We start from the raw sequence: 15918 nt of genomic DNA, 5'->3' as shown, positions 1-15918 counted from the left end.
TTTAAGTCATTTTTTCATCTTTTAGGGCATTTTTTGTACTTTTTATACAATTTGGGGCATTTTTCACAAATTATAGATTTTAGGGCAAATGTTACACAAAATATGTTACGCAAATATTTTTAATATAATTTTTTTTATTTATATTTTACTTTTTAATTTATTTTTAATATTGAAATTTATTTATAAATTATTTAAATGCTTCTAATATTACACCCATTATTATACCCATATCTCTAATAAAAATTATTATTTATAAATAAGTTTTTTCACTTACTTAATTAGTATTTTAGATAACTTTTTAGGAGTTTTTTAGGTCATCAACATCCTAACTCTACTTATAAATAATTGATTTGACTTTTTGATAAAATTGTTTTCCTTTTACCTATAAGTTGAAATTATTAAAAACTTAAAGTACCTTGTATTAAATTTTTTAATTTATCTATTAAAATAAAAACTTTTATAAATACTTAGTAAAAATTTGAAATTCTTGTAATTTATTTTTAGTATTAAAAAAGTAAAAAAAAATAATTTAGTCAAAATTTTGTTTAGCATTAACATTTCTGTTTATTCTTAATTTTTTGTTTGTTTTTACTGATTATAAAAATGAGTTCTCAGAATTTTTAAATTTGATATCCTCCAAAAATACATACTAGATCCAATTTTATGATTTTATCTACAACCTATTTGTACTCATCCACAAAAAAAAAGACATTACGATGAAATCAATACATCGAGTGATTAATGAAGTTGGAATATACTAAAAAATGAATACTGAACATGTTTGTGTAGGTGACTATAGTGAAGAAAAAAAATTAAACAGTTAAAAATTTTACTGAAAATATGATATTTCATATACTTTATACGACATGTAAGAAAAAAGCGTAATAAACTAGAATTACCTACTAGATGAATAAATCTTTTTGTATAAAAGGAAATACAGTTGGCCATAAATTCTATAGATTAAACTAAATAACTAAATAAATAAATAACTGATAATTACAAGTATCAAATAATTTTAATTGTTTTAATTTATTTCTTTGTATATGTATACATAATACATATTTACACAGTTTTAATTTTATTGTATTCTGTCTTAATGGTTATAACTTTTAGATAATATTATACTATCATATAACATACTAAATTTCTTCTCATATATTATAGCCTATGCCCAATGGGTTTATAGCTGGTGTATGTATGAAATAAGCCAATTTTATTATAATGAATTATACGTATTGTATACAACATTATTATTATTACACATATAATAATACCTAACTTATTTACATAATGGATAATAATCATAATTTATCTAATTATCTTCAATTCTCTCCTACAATAACTTTTTTTCAAAATCGTACACGATTGACTCGTAGCCGAGGTTTCACTCCAAGTTAATTCTCATCAAGTGCTCCTCATAATTATTCTAATTTTTCATTCACTTTTAATTTCCCCTATAATAACACTACATTGTCATTGAAAAAATTCAAACTTCACTCACTATTGTACCTCACTCTGTATATATTTCGTACGATTTATGTAATGAATTACTCAGTAATGATTTTAATAATGCTAATAATGGTAATTTTAGTTTCTTAGATTATAAAAACACATAAACAAGTTATTTGTATTATATCTTATAAGTCATAACTAAATCGATTTTATTAACTATTTAATAATAATCCTATATATGAAATATTTAATAAAGATAAATTATTGTTTCATACATAGCTATATATATATGTATAGGTACCCTATAGTGTGGTATTTTGAGTAAGACATAATTTCCTTATAAATACTAACATAAATTATTATAAAATACAGTGTGAAGTGAATCACTAAGATTCGTAATAATAATAAATAAAATATGTTGTTTAACAATTTTTGCTATTATAACTTGTATGCATTACACATTATAATTATAAGTATTTATTGAGTAGGACTCTAAGCGATAATCATGTTATATTTATGAATTTATTATTGAAATTATTATAATATCGAATAAATTGGTTTTAAATTTCTTATTGATCAATACTAATTTGTATAAGTTAACTATTCATCTGCTAACGTATTAAATTTTAAATAATTACAGTGTTTAATACCTATATTTATTTAGTTATGAACTAAATTAAAAAAAAAAAAAAATTATATTAATAACGACACGATGACTAGAATAAATTTTGTTTTAAATTATACAAGTTTTAAGAAGTGTGAGAAACATCAAGAAATGTGCGTAAAATAATAACTATATATAATTTATATTTAAACACATACTGGTTTGTGTTGTATAGTAAATAATAAAATATAATTTTTAAATATTTTTAATAATTTTCAGCAATATTACGAGTAACAGAATGCAGAAATGACTGTAAACTATTAAATTTGAATGGTTTTCTACATAAATATAAGTAATAAAGTATTTAAATCTAATATACCTAAGTATCATATTATTTATTAAAAATATTTTAAAATAAAAGAAATATGCGAAAAGTCTGCAAGGCTAATGAACTTAAGTGATAATATATTTATTTGTTGAAAACGAGTATAAATATATATTATAGTGTAAGTTATAAATAGGTACTAAGTACATTATAACATTACACAGTCATCCAGTATTTAACTTTATAATATTTATAATCAGCAAAATCGTATTTTCAGAAAATATTAAAGGTCGTTTCTCAATTTATTTTAATACTGCTTAGTATATTTATTCTGGTTAAAAAATACGAAATAATAAAATGCATGAATATATTATAATATACGAGTACCTATTAAAATAGAACTCAAAAATTAAATATAATAAATTTACTAGATGCGTGCAAACATTTATGCATACTTAATTTAGTAATACACTTAATAAATAAATATTAATAAGTAAAGCTATTCTCAAAATTCCAATGAGGTTTTCTGTTTAAATTTTAATTGTAAATTATGGTTTAACATTACCAAATCAATGATAAATTTTAAGAAAAGCAATCGACGGTTCTTGTATATTATTTTTAACATAATATTTAAATGATTTTATATTACATTTATTTATTAGGTATCGTCAGAATATAGAAACATAAATTATTTATTCTAAGAAATCTAGATGGATAAATTATTCTAAAGCCTGACATTATCTACTTACGTATTTTAAATATCAAAATATAAAAAAAAAAAAATCAACTTAAACAAAATTTCTCCAACTATAGGAATATATTTATCAAAGTCGTTCGAGGCAACTATGGGGATATTACAATTTCGTAGTAAAATTATGAATTTCTTCTAGGTACTTCAAAATTATATGTGTAGCATATGTACCTACCTAACATATCTTTTTATTTGGTAGGTATCTATAGTTACAACCTATTAATCGTGGTTTAATTACCTATTTGTTGTACATTTAGTACTATTTTTAAAATAAATATAAACAAATATTATTAAAATTTAAAAAAAATAAATGCTTGAAATAAAAGAAGTATAGTCCGATGATACCTAGCACTATCCGATTATTTCAACATGTATAGCCTGTATACTTGTCTTAGTACTCATAGAAGGTAGATACTATAGCCAGCTATAGTACTTGAAAGATATTTATTATTTAATGATAATATGTATTTAAGTAGTCTATTCAGAAATTTTTTCTATGTATAAATAGCAATATTATATTTAAAAAAAGTAAATTTTACCACTATCGTATCCTTTTCGCTTATGGCATAGTTGATAGGATACTCGATGGTGGACTCGATGTACTCTTTGCTGTATTGGACATTCGGGCTTTCCACATGGACGATATTGTCAACGCTTCTCGTACTTTTGTTGCAAGCCGCTGTTGACATGATGATCGTGCCTAAGTTTAGTTGACGTTCGTACGTGAGATTGTAAATTTAATATGTACAACTTTGTAGGGTGTTCCGTATGTTTAGTCGTTTAGATGCGTAAATTAGTCAGGATTTGATGGGCATACGGAAAAAAATGTTTTAAATAACTAATAAATTATGTTAAAATATATTATGAGAGTTTATATTTCGTCGATGGAATGTATCTTGATTGTAAGTCAGGAAGACGACCGGCCACGGAGTGAGCTGTGAATATGAGGTGTATAGCGACGGCGTTGACGACAGAGAATAATATAAATAATATTTATAATAATAGTAATAATACCATAGCGCACAACTTCAATGGGTCTATTGCCGGGTAGGGGTAGCGGTGCTTGTTGAAACGTGATAAAGAGTGTACGCGTGCGCCAAAAAAAGCATGAATTCGTAGATCGTCTGAAAGTTAGTCTTGCGTCGCCGCCGGAATGTTATATTATATACAGCGTGTAACTCACTTATCACGTTCACCGCAATTTCCCACTTTAATTATTATATCCTTATTAGTTATTTAAATTAATTTTGTTGGGAAAAATTTTTAAATACGCTTAAATCTTAAAGATAATGACATATTCAAATACCTATTTGAATGTAAACAGCCTTTATTTTTTACCGCAAACGGTCAAGTTGATATTTTTTTAATTATTAATTTATACAGTTACTTACCCATATAATTGAAATTTGAACAAGTAGTTTTTGAGATTCTGATTTATTAAGTTTTATATAAGTACTAAAAAGATTACGAGGATATTTTATTTAGGATAAAAGAAGCTTGTTTCGTTACAAAAACTCCTTATTGCGATTTTACAATTAATAATATAATTGCGTGTATAGAAAATTTAAAAATTAAGGTCTATAAGTATGTAGAAAAATTAAAAACCTGATTAAAATAAATAAAGTTTTACGAAATAGATGAGATGCTTGGTGAATCACTCTGTATATTAAAGTAAATTATTGATTCTTTTGTCCAGGAGACCCCTGCTGTACACAGTACACTATAGAACACACCACAAGTGGCTAGCGATTAAAATCGATTTATATATTATCGTGCCGTTGAATACAGATATTATGTATTTATCACAATACAATAGTAATCTATTTATTAATTTTGTTTTTTTGTCAATTTTATATTTTTATGACGTAGGTACTAATGAATTATAGTATTAAATGGTATCAGAACATTTTTTTTGTAACATGGTATTTCAGATAATTTTAGTCTTCACACTTGTGTAGTTACTAATTGTATTAAGTATAATTAATTCATTAAACATTTTCTAGTAAATATGATTTAGCGATTAATTGTCTAATTATTATGAATTTGATACATGCGATACAAGCTATTGTCGGTATTAATTAAAAATTACAATACTGCACTATATTATGTTATTGTGACAAGCTGATACACTATTTTGTTCATTGATATTAGGTATATTGTTATTTGTTATTATCTAAAAGTCTTTTAAAATAATTAAATGGCTGAAATTAATAATCTTCATTATAAAAAAAATCAATAATTATGAACTATATCAGTGAATGTAACTATAATAATAAAAATTAATTTTTTAATTAACAATTTATACCATGGTTATAAAATATACCTATTATTAATTTGATTTATAATAAATATTACCTATAAGATATTAAAAAATATAACATCTATTTTTTCCGAGACCCAGTTTACCAATCCCGAGTACCTATAACAGTAAAAAATGTATTGTAGAAAATAAAATACTAAAAATTCAATAGGAATTTCTGATACTTAATAAGTAATTGCACTGATATTTTTATAAGTATATTTTTATCTATATTAAGAAAATAAAATTAAAAACGTGAATTATCACTTAAAAAATAACCATTATATGTTAAAAAGTTTTAAACTAAGTATGTATAAAAAATATAAAAATAAATATTATTTATTTTCAGGATTGATATATAATAATGTGTTTTGTTTTACAAAAAGAATCCTGTATATGTATGATGACTACTTACCTATAACCTATATGTTGTATTAAAAAAAATAAAACCATTTCATATTAATATTATTGTTTGATTTGATAGTAATTAAATATTATAATAAAAATAATAATACACAAACTAAGAATTTATGATATCTTGCCAACTCAATAAATTCAATTTGAATCATTACATAATTTGTATAACATGTACCTACAGTAATAAAGGCTGATGGCTGACAGATTATCTATTTCATGTACTTATAGACTATAATACAAATTACAATGATATATCATTGAATTCAAATTTAACACATCCATTAATGAGTGACTCGTTCGATATCGATACCTATTGTACAATACCTACAGCAACAGTGCAACACACATCAAATTTTTTCATTAATTAAATAGTACTGTTTATAATTACGTTTATAATGGACAATATGCAGTACATATTTAAATATAGGTAGTTTGAATAATGAAAAGCTTGTTCATATTTAAATAGAATTATAAAAATATAAATAAAAAATTATTATTATTCATAATTATATAAATTTAAACATATAATACCTATACCTATTTAATTCCTAATATAATATGTTTTTTATATTATCATTATATTGTTTATATGGGCAAATAGTTTTCAATTTTATTATGTTGGAGCTGAAATAATGGAATGTACACGATTGGAATATTTTAGTATATTTTTCAAAATATATTTTTATTTTTTCGTATATAACTAAGGGTAACCCATAAAAATATAAAATAATAACAATAAATTATTATTTTAATTAACATTTAATATAGTTAATATTCCTGGAGAATTAAAACAATTTAATCGATAAATAACGGTAAAAAGTAACAACTATAATAGCAGAAACAAATTGATTAATGGATTAGTCGAAAATTCATACAATTTTATAACAAAAAAAAAAAAATAAAATAAGAATAATAAAGGCTGTTTAAGAGTGATACTGAAAACTAATAAAAAATTTTAGAACACTCACTCAAGTGGTAAGTGGATCACTCATAAAGTACTAAGTACTAATATTACGTAGATAATAATAATAGGAAATATAATCGACTGTATTATATATAACGGTTTATGAAGATATCCCATACATTATATTTTCCCAAACTAATAAATCAATTCTAATTAATTAATAATAATTTTAGTAATTGGGCAATGACTTTTGACTAAAATTGTCACATACATTGGCATTTGTGATAAATCTGTAGGTCAACTATATCGTGTAACATAGGTAGGTAGTATTTAGGTGTGGCACATGTTTGAGAATTTGTAAGTTGCGTGTCATTGCTTTTATCGTTTGTACACCGAAATTAAAAACTATCATAAATGGGTGTGGTACTTGTATTTTTCAGACCAAAATTTTAGGACTTTAGTGCATTGATGTGCTGCGTACAGGGATAATGTCTCGACAAAGTGAATATAAAAGTTGCATGCCGTTAGATGATGTAAGCGACTAAAAATTCGTTTTAAAGCGTTCACGTACTGATATGCTCATGCTTTAATTAATTTATTATAGGCTATAGTTCATAGTTTGCACACTAATTTATATGGTTTAAAAATTATACGAGTATCCATAGTTTTTTCTTCATATAATTAATAACCATGTTTAGGTACCAAGCTAAGACGGTATCATGTATCTAATTAAATAGATTCTTAACAAATCGATTTTTTTATGATTAATATCAAAACCTTGGGTTACCTATAAACATTTTTCAAAATTTGTCAATAATTTCGTTTTGCTTACTTTTTAAAAAGTTATCTACTTTGGAGAGATGTTCGCATATTTTTTAAAACATAATTTTATCTCATGCTAAAAGATTTATTTATAAAGGGATGCTCATCGTTGAAATTTTGCAATAATATATAACATAGGAATCAATAAAATTGAAGCACAATAAACATAGACATCAATATAATAATTATTAGAACCAATCATGAAATCATAAGCTTATTCAAAATAACCACTTTTTTAGTATTAAACAGGTCATTGAGACCTTAAGGAATGTTTCTACCAAACTTCTCTGTACATTCTGATTGTCAGTCCATTTGAATAAACTTATCGATATTCAAAATATCCTAAGCTTCATTTTATTTAACCATGTGCCTCCCTTTGATCACTGTTTTTTTGGGTTTCAAATCAGTGCATTTTCATCAGCTCATCAAATATGACCAGTCCACTTCAATTGTTTTGCTTTTAAGAAAAAACTGATATTTGGTTTATTTTAAAATCATAATTATTTCGTAGCTTTTTGTTTCGAAAATAAGTGATTTTCTTCGCCTTTTGATATTATAGACCATATGTCTCGCTTACATGATTTCCTATCAATCGCAAGTAGAAAGTACACTATTTATTTTCCGTGTCTCTAAACAGTAGCTTAGAACTGAACATATTGTTCATAGCAAATTAGACTTTATTTATAGTACTTATACTTAACCGAATTTTATTATGCATATCATATTTTGTGTTTATGTTAACTCCTAGATAGGTATTTAAAGACATGTTATGGTTCAAAGAAGTATCTAAGGCATACTTTTAGAGCTGCCTTGTTCATTACACGAATCATTACTATATATTTAGTTTTATTTTTGTTGACAATAAGGCTCACTATATGATTAGATTTAATTAGTTTCTTTATGATAGAATAAAAAATAATAAGCATCACTAGATATCATTATATTTTGTTCCATATTTTACTTAGACAGACCAAAGTACAGAACATTTAAATATTAATAAATAATATCATTATGAGTGGATTGTTGTGCTGTAAAATGAAAATGTCTGCAACTGTGTTCTGTGTATAACTGAAATTTATGTGATATTATTACTTTTTTCATATATATTGGAGACATTTGAAAAAATATTTCTGTATAAATAGGTACAGTTATAAATTTTAAGAATAGCACTAGGCTTATCGATTATGTATGATTTAAAGTACAGAAACAAAACATTATATAAAATTACAACATTTCAAATAAAATGAGATTTGAATTGATTATTAATATTTGTTGTAAAGTGATAATTATATTTATCTGACAATAACAGTAAAAATAAACCAAGTAGTGTTTTTACTATATTAAGTGAATTTATTTACAAAAAAATAAAATAACAACAGCAATAGTAATTCATAAAACAATTAAAATACTTTACAATTTTCTTTAAGGTGATAGCAACAAATGATCTTAAGACATCAATGAGTTTAGGTAAAGCGTCAAACAGTAATCAAGAGGAATGGTTAGAAGCACAGCTAATCAATGGTTATCGTGTATGGCACATTATTTTTTTCATCATGACGGTCTTCTTCACATTAGGTACATTTTATAATCATACACAAAATTAAAATTATTTAATAAATAAATAATTTTATAGTGGTGTTTATGTGCTGTTGTGTAAGATTTCGAATTCCCAGGACTAAACAAGAGATAGAAGCTGATTTTATACGTCGTAAAATTACGACAAAATTTTGCAAACAATTACGTCTATTGAGTGATACTGAAATGGATAACATGGACCTGTTAAAAGGTATTAACTGTAATTAATGTTATGTTTATATGTTAATTTTACATACAAATTACATAGCACTAAAACGACTTCAATCAGAACTTGAAATTCCTAGCAATGAAACAGTAGAGGCATCTGATGAAGTATTATCATCAACTAAAACTACTACGCCAAGTTTAAAAAAGTCTCCAAAATCATCAGATTTTGGTATGAGTGTTAAATTTATATAGTTATCTTTTAATACATTTTTTTCAATATATATTTTTAGATTCTTCTGTAGAAAAACTAGACGAAGAACCTGAAAATGTATTGAGTGGTCGTCTAGCAACATTGGTTAACGTCTTGAATGTCATGAAACCACGTCGTAAACAAACAGCTGATGAAATTACACCAAACCTTATAACAGTTTAAAATTAATTACTGTAATTCTCTTAGTTAATGAGTAAAAAATATTTTTCAAAAATATTAACAATCTTATATAGTTACAAAGCATATTACACTGATAAAAATATTATGAATTATAATATATTAAACTTGGAAGCAATGCCCAGGGCTTGAAAGTTTTAACAAATGCATATTTTTTCTGGTAAGTTATAGAACATCAAAAGTAAGTTACAAATTGGTTCCATGGTGTCCTGATATCTTATAAAAAATGTTATATTACTAATTTATGCATATAAAAGGTTTTTAATGCTATTTTGCTAATTTAGAGATCTAAATGTTATGTATAGGCTTATTTGTATATATTAATGGAAATAAATAATATAAATTCAATAAAATATACAAATGTGTGAATGAAAACATGTATTTTGATTTTCAAACTGTAGGTAAATTTATTAATGCAATATAAATTTTTAAATTTGTTGTCAAAGTATTTTACTAAGATAATCAGGTTTAGAGTGACAGATAAAATCCTATAGTTCTTAAATGCTTACTATCAAATCCAAAAATAAATAAATAATATTGTATCATAAAAAAAATTTAAAATTGTTTTTGTATAATAAAAATTTAAAAATATTTTGTAGACAATTTTATTTTACATATTATGTATAAATTTGTTATACTATTATTTGGTATTTTTAAGTGCATATTATAGCATTAAAAATATTCTTTTTTAGTATTATAACTTCTGAGTCCTAGTATTAAGTAATAAGTGATATATTTATGATTTAAGTGGACTCAAATGGAAATAGATTTATATAGATACTGATTTTAATCTGAAATTGCCTATTAATACATTTGATAAATGTAGGATACCTAATTACATATAGTAATTTATTAGGTATTACGAATGAAGTTAATAATATTTTATAGGTTTTTAACTATTATTAATTCCAAGTGATTTATTTATTAAAAAATAAACACATTATTTCAACATGGTTATAGTCGTATTTATTTAAGAACAATACATTTAAATTGCACTGCTCTACAACTGTTTTAATTTTGATTACTAAGATATTTTTCTGATTCATTCATTTATCTAAAATTTATACATTTATATTTATTAATCACAGACATACCTAATTCACTAATGAGATTTGATTAGTTGAATCTTAATGTTGAGACCACTTGATAGATTTGATGTCAATTCCTTCTTGATGCATTTCCCACAACGGACTAAAGTTAAGTGTAAATTAAATATATTATTTGTTAAAATTAATTAAGTTTATTCATTTGAAAAACTAACCTCATTTCTCGTAGCCGTTGAACATGTTTTATACATTTTTCAGCGGTGTATAAAACTTCATCCACAGTTGTAAAACGTCCAAAACCAAATCTATAAGATGTATAAGTTATATATAAAGATTATATAGTACCCACATTTTTACAACATTTTATTGAGGGAATTCAGTATGATTTGATTAAGATTTATTGAAATTTCATTTTGAAGTATTTTATATTTACACAACATTTTTAAATGTTAGTGAACGTTTCACACATATATTTTGGAAATATTTCATATATATATATTTTATATGTTAAAAGAAATTAAAATTTATAGTTAAATATAAGTATATAAAATTAAGATTTTAATGACCATATTGTTTGTTAACTGAGTATTAATGTAATATATTTTTTTCTGTTGAAATAATAATAAATAATAACTCAGAAGACCTAATCTTGAACAGTGAGCATCCGGAATCCATTCAAATTTTCAAATTTGATATCAAATAAATTGTTATTTTTTTTTTTAAATAGATACATATATTTTTATTTTTATTATATGTGTAACATTTTGTATTTTTAACTTGGAACTTAAAATATTTGATACTTTTGTAAAAACACGCAAGGGAATATTTACTAAATTTGAACCGTAAAAAAGCATTATAGATGTTTATTAAGCGCAAAAATCTGATTTCTAGTTATTTATATATATATATATATATATATATATATATATATATATATATACATAATTGAATGGTTAAACTGACTAGATAATACCTAATAGAAGAATGTGCCAAGTCTTCATCAGCTCCAATAGCACGCAACACATATGAGGGCTCCAAAGATGCAGACGTACATGCACTACCACTTGATAACGCAATGTCTTTGAGGGCCATAAGAAGTGATTCTCCCTCAACAAATGCAAACGATAAATTCAAGCAACCTGGATAAGTATGAACAGCATCACCATTGCGAACAACTTCTGGGAGACTTTTGGTAATCTTTTCAAGGAGTAAATTTGAAAGTTTTGTCATCCAAGCATGATCATACTAAATAATAAAACATGATGCAAATGATTATAATATCACATGTCATTATATAAATGCGAGTTAATGAATAAATAAATTGTAATAATTGTATATAAATATTTTACTAACCTCCATTTCTTGTTTAGCTATCCTACATGCTTCACCAAATCCTACAACTATTGGTGTTGGAACAGTTCCACTTCTTAAACCTCGTTCTTGACCACCTCCACTCTGAAGAGGTTCTAAACGTACTCTTGGCTTACGCCGAACAAAAAGTGCTCCAATACCTTTTAATAAGAAAATATTTTAATATTGTTTATAAAATATAAAAACTTGTTTTAAATTTTATACCTTTTGGTCCATATAACTTATGTCCACTTATAGACATAAGATCAATATTTTGATCATTAACATCAACAGTAATCTTACCAACAGCTTGAGCTGCATCAGTATGAAAAAATACTTTTTTTGACTTACATAATTTTCCTATAAAAATAATTAAATTATAAATTTATATTAGCGACCTATTTAATTTTTAAATTGTTTTCACCAATTTCTTTGATTGGCTGTTTTACTCCAATTTCATTATTTACAGCCATGATGGAAACAAGTGCAGTATCGGGGCGAATTGCAGATTCTAATTCATCAAGGGAAATTATACCCGTCGAGCAAACTGGTAAATATGTAATTTCAAAACCTTCACCTTCCAAAGCACGGCAAGAATCTAAAACACATTTATGTTCCTATTCCACATATAAAATGTTAATGTATTGATTAAAATTAAATAAATAAATGAAATGTCGATAAACCAACCGTTTGTGTAGTAATAATATGTCGTTTCTTAGCTCTATAAAAATGAGCAATTCCTTTAATTGCTAAATTATTAGATTCTGTTGCTCCAGATGTGAATATAATTTCTTTGGGATTGGCACCTATCAAATCTGATATATGCTAAAAATATTCTTAAAATTACAAATACAATACAATTAATTAAAATTATATTAAAAATAAAATACCTGTCTAGCTGTTTCCACGGCTTCTTCGCTTTCCCAACCATACATATGAGTACGAGAATGTGGGTTTCCATAACTATATGTCATGTAAGGCATCATAGCATCTAAAACTCTAGGATCCTGAAATAATAAAAGTATCATATAGTAGAAGTTATGATTAAAATTTTAAAAACATTAATCGATTTATACATTTTAATAGATATAAGGGTTATAACTTATAAGAAATACTTTTATCCTGAAGTATTCTAATACAAACTTTTTAATTATTATATTTTTTTTTTTTTTTTTATTTTATTTAAATGATAAACAATTACATGAATAGAAAACTAATGTGATAGACAGGTTTTCCTGCAATTATTTGTTTAAATGTTAAAGAAAAAGAAGGAACTATTTTAAGATTTGTTGTTAATTACTTTGTATTATCTTTTATTCAGTGTATTTATACAGGATTTTTTTTTTTTATCAAATAACGCTCATTACTTCAAAACCTATAAATGATTTAAAGAAAATAATTTTTTCCACATAACTTCTCAGTTGAAGCCAATTTTTTTTTTAGTTTTTATTTTAAAATACAAATCAATAATGATTAAATAATGACAAATAATAAAATTTTGTACAAGAGTATATTGAAATAAATGTTTCAAATATTACTCTTTGTTAATATTTAAGTATTATTTCCAATTACATTTTAAAAGTATATTATTATATTATTTCTCATGTCTGAAAATAATTTTAAAATTAATTATACTTACCAGAGGGGTTGTGGCTTGTGCATCTAAATACAACGGTTTACCTCTAATGAATCCCATTCTGGAAGCAAGTTTTGTTTCTAGAGAATTAAAAAAAAGTCTTATTAAAATCTTCAGTTTATTATTTTGACATAACATTATAAAATTTTGAATTTCCATTAAAATGAAATATGACATCATATTTCAGATCGCGATGTGATTGAGTATATCGATAGTGTATATTATTTTATTTTTAAGCTCATTGAATTAAAATTATTAATTTTTGATGTCAGAGATATCTATTGTTAACTTTACCTTGTTCGGTGGTTTTTTGTGAAAAATATCTAACAAATTTTGATAAATTTTGCACATTGACGTTTCTGCAAGCCATTTTGTCACAGTGCACTAAATACTAATGCAATGTAAACTGAACTGAAGTTATTTATGTATTGTGTGAGTTTTGATTAATGATTTAAAGAATTTTACTTTTTGCCTGTGTGAATTGTAGTTTGTGGAACCTATTTAAAAACATTTACTTCAACTTGCACGGTATGGTGTTATCCTTATCACTTATCACACAGTGTTATCATCTATATAGTACGATTAATACGAAATTACGAGGTACAAACACCGTACACAGAACTGCGGAAACCACTAAGCTAGATGATATACATATGCAGAATAATATTAAATATTATTAATTTAAATAATTCAATTATTATGTTATAGTTTAGATCCTTGACGAGAAGTTCCATTGTTTAAATTTAAATTAATTTAATTAAATATAGTTAATTTAATACAGTTTTGATTTGTAGTGTACAAGTATACTGTATTTTTAATCAATGGTTGTAATGTTTCAAAATATACCTACATAAATACGAAGACATCAATACAGTAAAGTAAATTAAATTTATCCAGTAGGTTATATTACTATTAATTAACATCACTGACAAATTCGCTTTTAGATTTAATAATATTAGTTGTACACTAATATTAAAATATTTTAGTAATCATGCAATAGCTATACTTTGACATCAGTTTTTATATTGAAAAAAAACATAGTTATCAAAGCTCTTTAATTAAAAAAAAAAAATATATATATTTTAGCATACCTACATCTCGACTTAACATCTTATTTTTAGAATTTCAAAAGAGGCACTGTCAAGTGTCAGGACTTTATTTTACAATTTTGTATAATTAACAAAAAAAACAAAAATAGTAAGTTTTATACGAGCTTCTTTGAAGTCTTACAATTATTGGTCAGATATTGATACATAATATGATGATAAATGATAAATTTGTTGTTAAAAAATACATTTTTCAACTTAAAGTAAAACAAAATAATTAGAACACAATTTATAGAGCAACTAATAATAGTAAATCTATAAGTGAAAAGATAAAAAAGAAGAAATAAAAAAAATATATCAAATAGAATATAGATTGTAAATCTATATATGTAAAAAAAAGTTTAAATTATGAGTTATGTATATTATAAATGAAAATAATATTTCATAAAAATCTAATTTTAATTTTGAATTAAAAAAATATTATCATATTAGTTTAGGGATAAGAATTGTAACAAATGGAACAATATATATATATATAACAATATATATACTAACTTAATATATAATAAATCAATAACATATACAGTATTGTACTTTATCATGTATATATATCAGTATAACTATATGATGTATTTTTACCGTTCATAATATTTTTTGGTTAATAAAGTAAATAATCTTTTTTTTTTTTTAAAAAAGATACTATAGTAAGTATAGTGTATAAAAAACAAAATATATGGATAGTATACTTCGTTGTAGTAGCGGCGAAAAATTGTAGAGGCTTTGAAGCATGTTGTATATTTTAAATATTTTTACCACCACCCCTAATAAGTAGCAGTGGCCAAAGGACTTTCAGTCTTCAGACATGAAGCAATTGCTTCAAATAATCCTATATCCTGCTGCCACTGCTTTGTCGAAGGAGTTGTCCATTGAAGTAGTCTTCAAATACATTTATTTCTTTTCAAGAACTTAATATGAATCAAGTTAATATTTTATCAACTAACTCTTGAAAATAAAAAATAGACTGTAAAATTATGCAGAACAATAGTTATTAATTTTCTGAATTATAGTTAGTTCA

At 24.1% G+C, this 15918-nt stretch overlaps 3 protein-coding genes across 5 annotated transcripts in view; 1 reads left to right on the top strand and 2 right to left on the bottom strand.

Annotated features, from left to right (window-relative positions):
- Positions 1 to 4128, bottom strand: part of LOC112604150 (inositol-3-phosphate synthase) — an 8534-nt gene extending 4406 nt beyond the window's left edge. Inside the window, exon 1 of the mRNA XM_025353046.1 lies at positions 3672 to 4128. Coding sequence (XP_025208831.1) covers positions 3672 to 3821 — 150 coding nt within the window. The 5' untranslated portion in view covers positions 3822 to 4128. The remainder of the gene's footprint in view (positions 1 to 3671) is intronic.
- Positions 4129 to 7131: 3003 nt separating this feature from the next.
- LOC112604152 (transmembrane inner ear expressed protein) lies at positions 7132 to 10084 on the top strand. 2 transcript variants are annotated; one of them, XM_025353050.1, is made up of 5 exons: positions 7132 to 7253; positions 9002 to 9149; positions 9208 to 9360; positions 9418 to 9546; positions 9608 to 10084. In XM_025353050.1, exons 2-5 carry the CDS (start codon positions 9032 to 9034, stop codon positions 9748 to 9750), a joined length of 543 nt encoding a protein of 180 aa, XP_025208835.1. In that variant the 5' UTR covers positions 7132 to 7253; positions 9002 to 9031; the 3' UTR covers positions 9751 to 10084. The 2 variants fall into 2 exon arrangements, with proteins under 2 accessions (XP_025208835.1, XP_025208834.1); XM_025353049.1 differs by having other exon boundaries at positions 7132 to 7285.
- On the bottom strand, positions 9143 to 14338 carry LOC112604151 (cysteine desulfurase, mitochondrial). Of its 2 annotated transcripts, none has more exons than XM_025353047.1 (11): positions 14092 to 14338; positions 13801 to 13877; positions 13052 to 13168; positions 12849 to 12986; positions 12586 to 12778; positions 12387 to 12521; positions 12165 to 12322; positions 11785 to 12056; positions 11027 to 11116; positions 10860 to 10956; positions 9143 to 9350 (listed from the first exon to the last, which is right to left on the bottom strand). In XM_025353047.1, the coding sequence occupies exons 1-10, from the start codon at positions 14165 to 14167 to the stop codon at positions 10893 to 10895; spliced, it is 1320 nt and encodes a 439-aa protein (XP_025208832.1). In that variant the 5' UTR covers positions 14168 to 14338; the 3' UTR covers positions 9143 to 9350; positions 10860 to 10892. The 2 variants fall into 2 exon arrangements, with proteins under 2 accessions (XP_025208832.1, XP_025208833.1); XM_025353048.1 differs by lacking the exon at positions 9143 to 9350 and adding an exon at positions 9649 to 9735.
- Between the last annotated feature and the right edge of the window lie 1580 nt (positions 14339 to 15918).

This window comes from Melanaphis sacchari, unplaced genomic scaffold (genome assembly GCF_002803265.2).
Source record: "Melanaphis sacchari strain LSU unplaced genomic scaffold, SCAv2.0 Contig11_pilon_pilon, whole genome shotgun sequence".
Taxonomy (NCBI): Eukaryota; Metazoa; Arthropoda; class Insecta; order Hemiptera; family Aphididae; genus Melanaphis; species Melanaphis sacchari.
The sequence above is the reverse complement of the archived record's forward strand: the minus strand, read 5'-3'. Positions and strand labels throughout refer to the sequence as shown.

Coding starts and splice junctions, on each gene's coding strand:
- LOC112604152 (XM_025353049.1), top strand. CDS start 7,241: ATGTCTCGACAAAGTGAATATAAAAGTTGCATGCCGTTAGATGAT. Junction 7,286..9,001: donor GTTGCATGCCGTTAGATGAT/GTAAGCGACTAA, acceptor ATTTTCTTTAAG/GTGATAGCAACAAATGATCT. Junction 9,361..9,417: donor TAACATGGACCTGTTAAAAG/GTATTAACTGTA, acceptor CAAATTACATAG/CACTAAAACGACTTCAATCA.
- LOC112604151 (XM_025353047.1), bottom strand. CDS start 14,167: ATGGCTTGCAGAAACGTCAATGTGCAAAATTTATCAAAATTTGTTAGA. Junction 12,323..12,386: donor TAAGTTATATGGACCAAAAG/GTATAAAATTTA, acceptor TCTTATTAAAAG/GTATTGGAGCACTTTTTGTT. Junction 12,057..12,164: donor TAGCTAAACAAGAAATGGAG/GTTAGTAAAATA, acceptor TTTATTATTTAG/TATGATCATGCTTGGATGAC.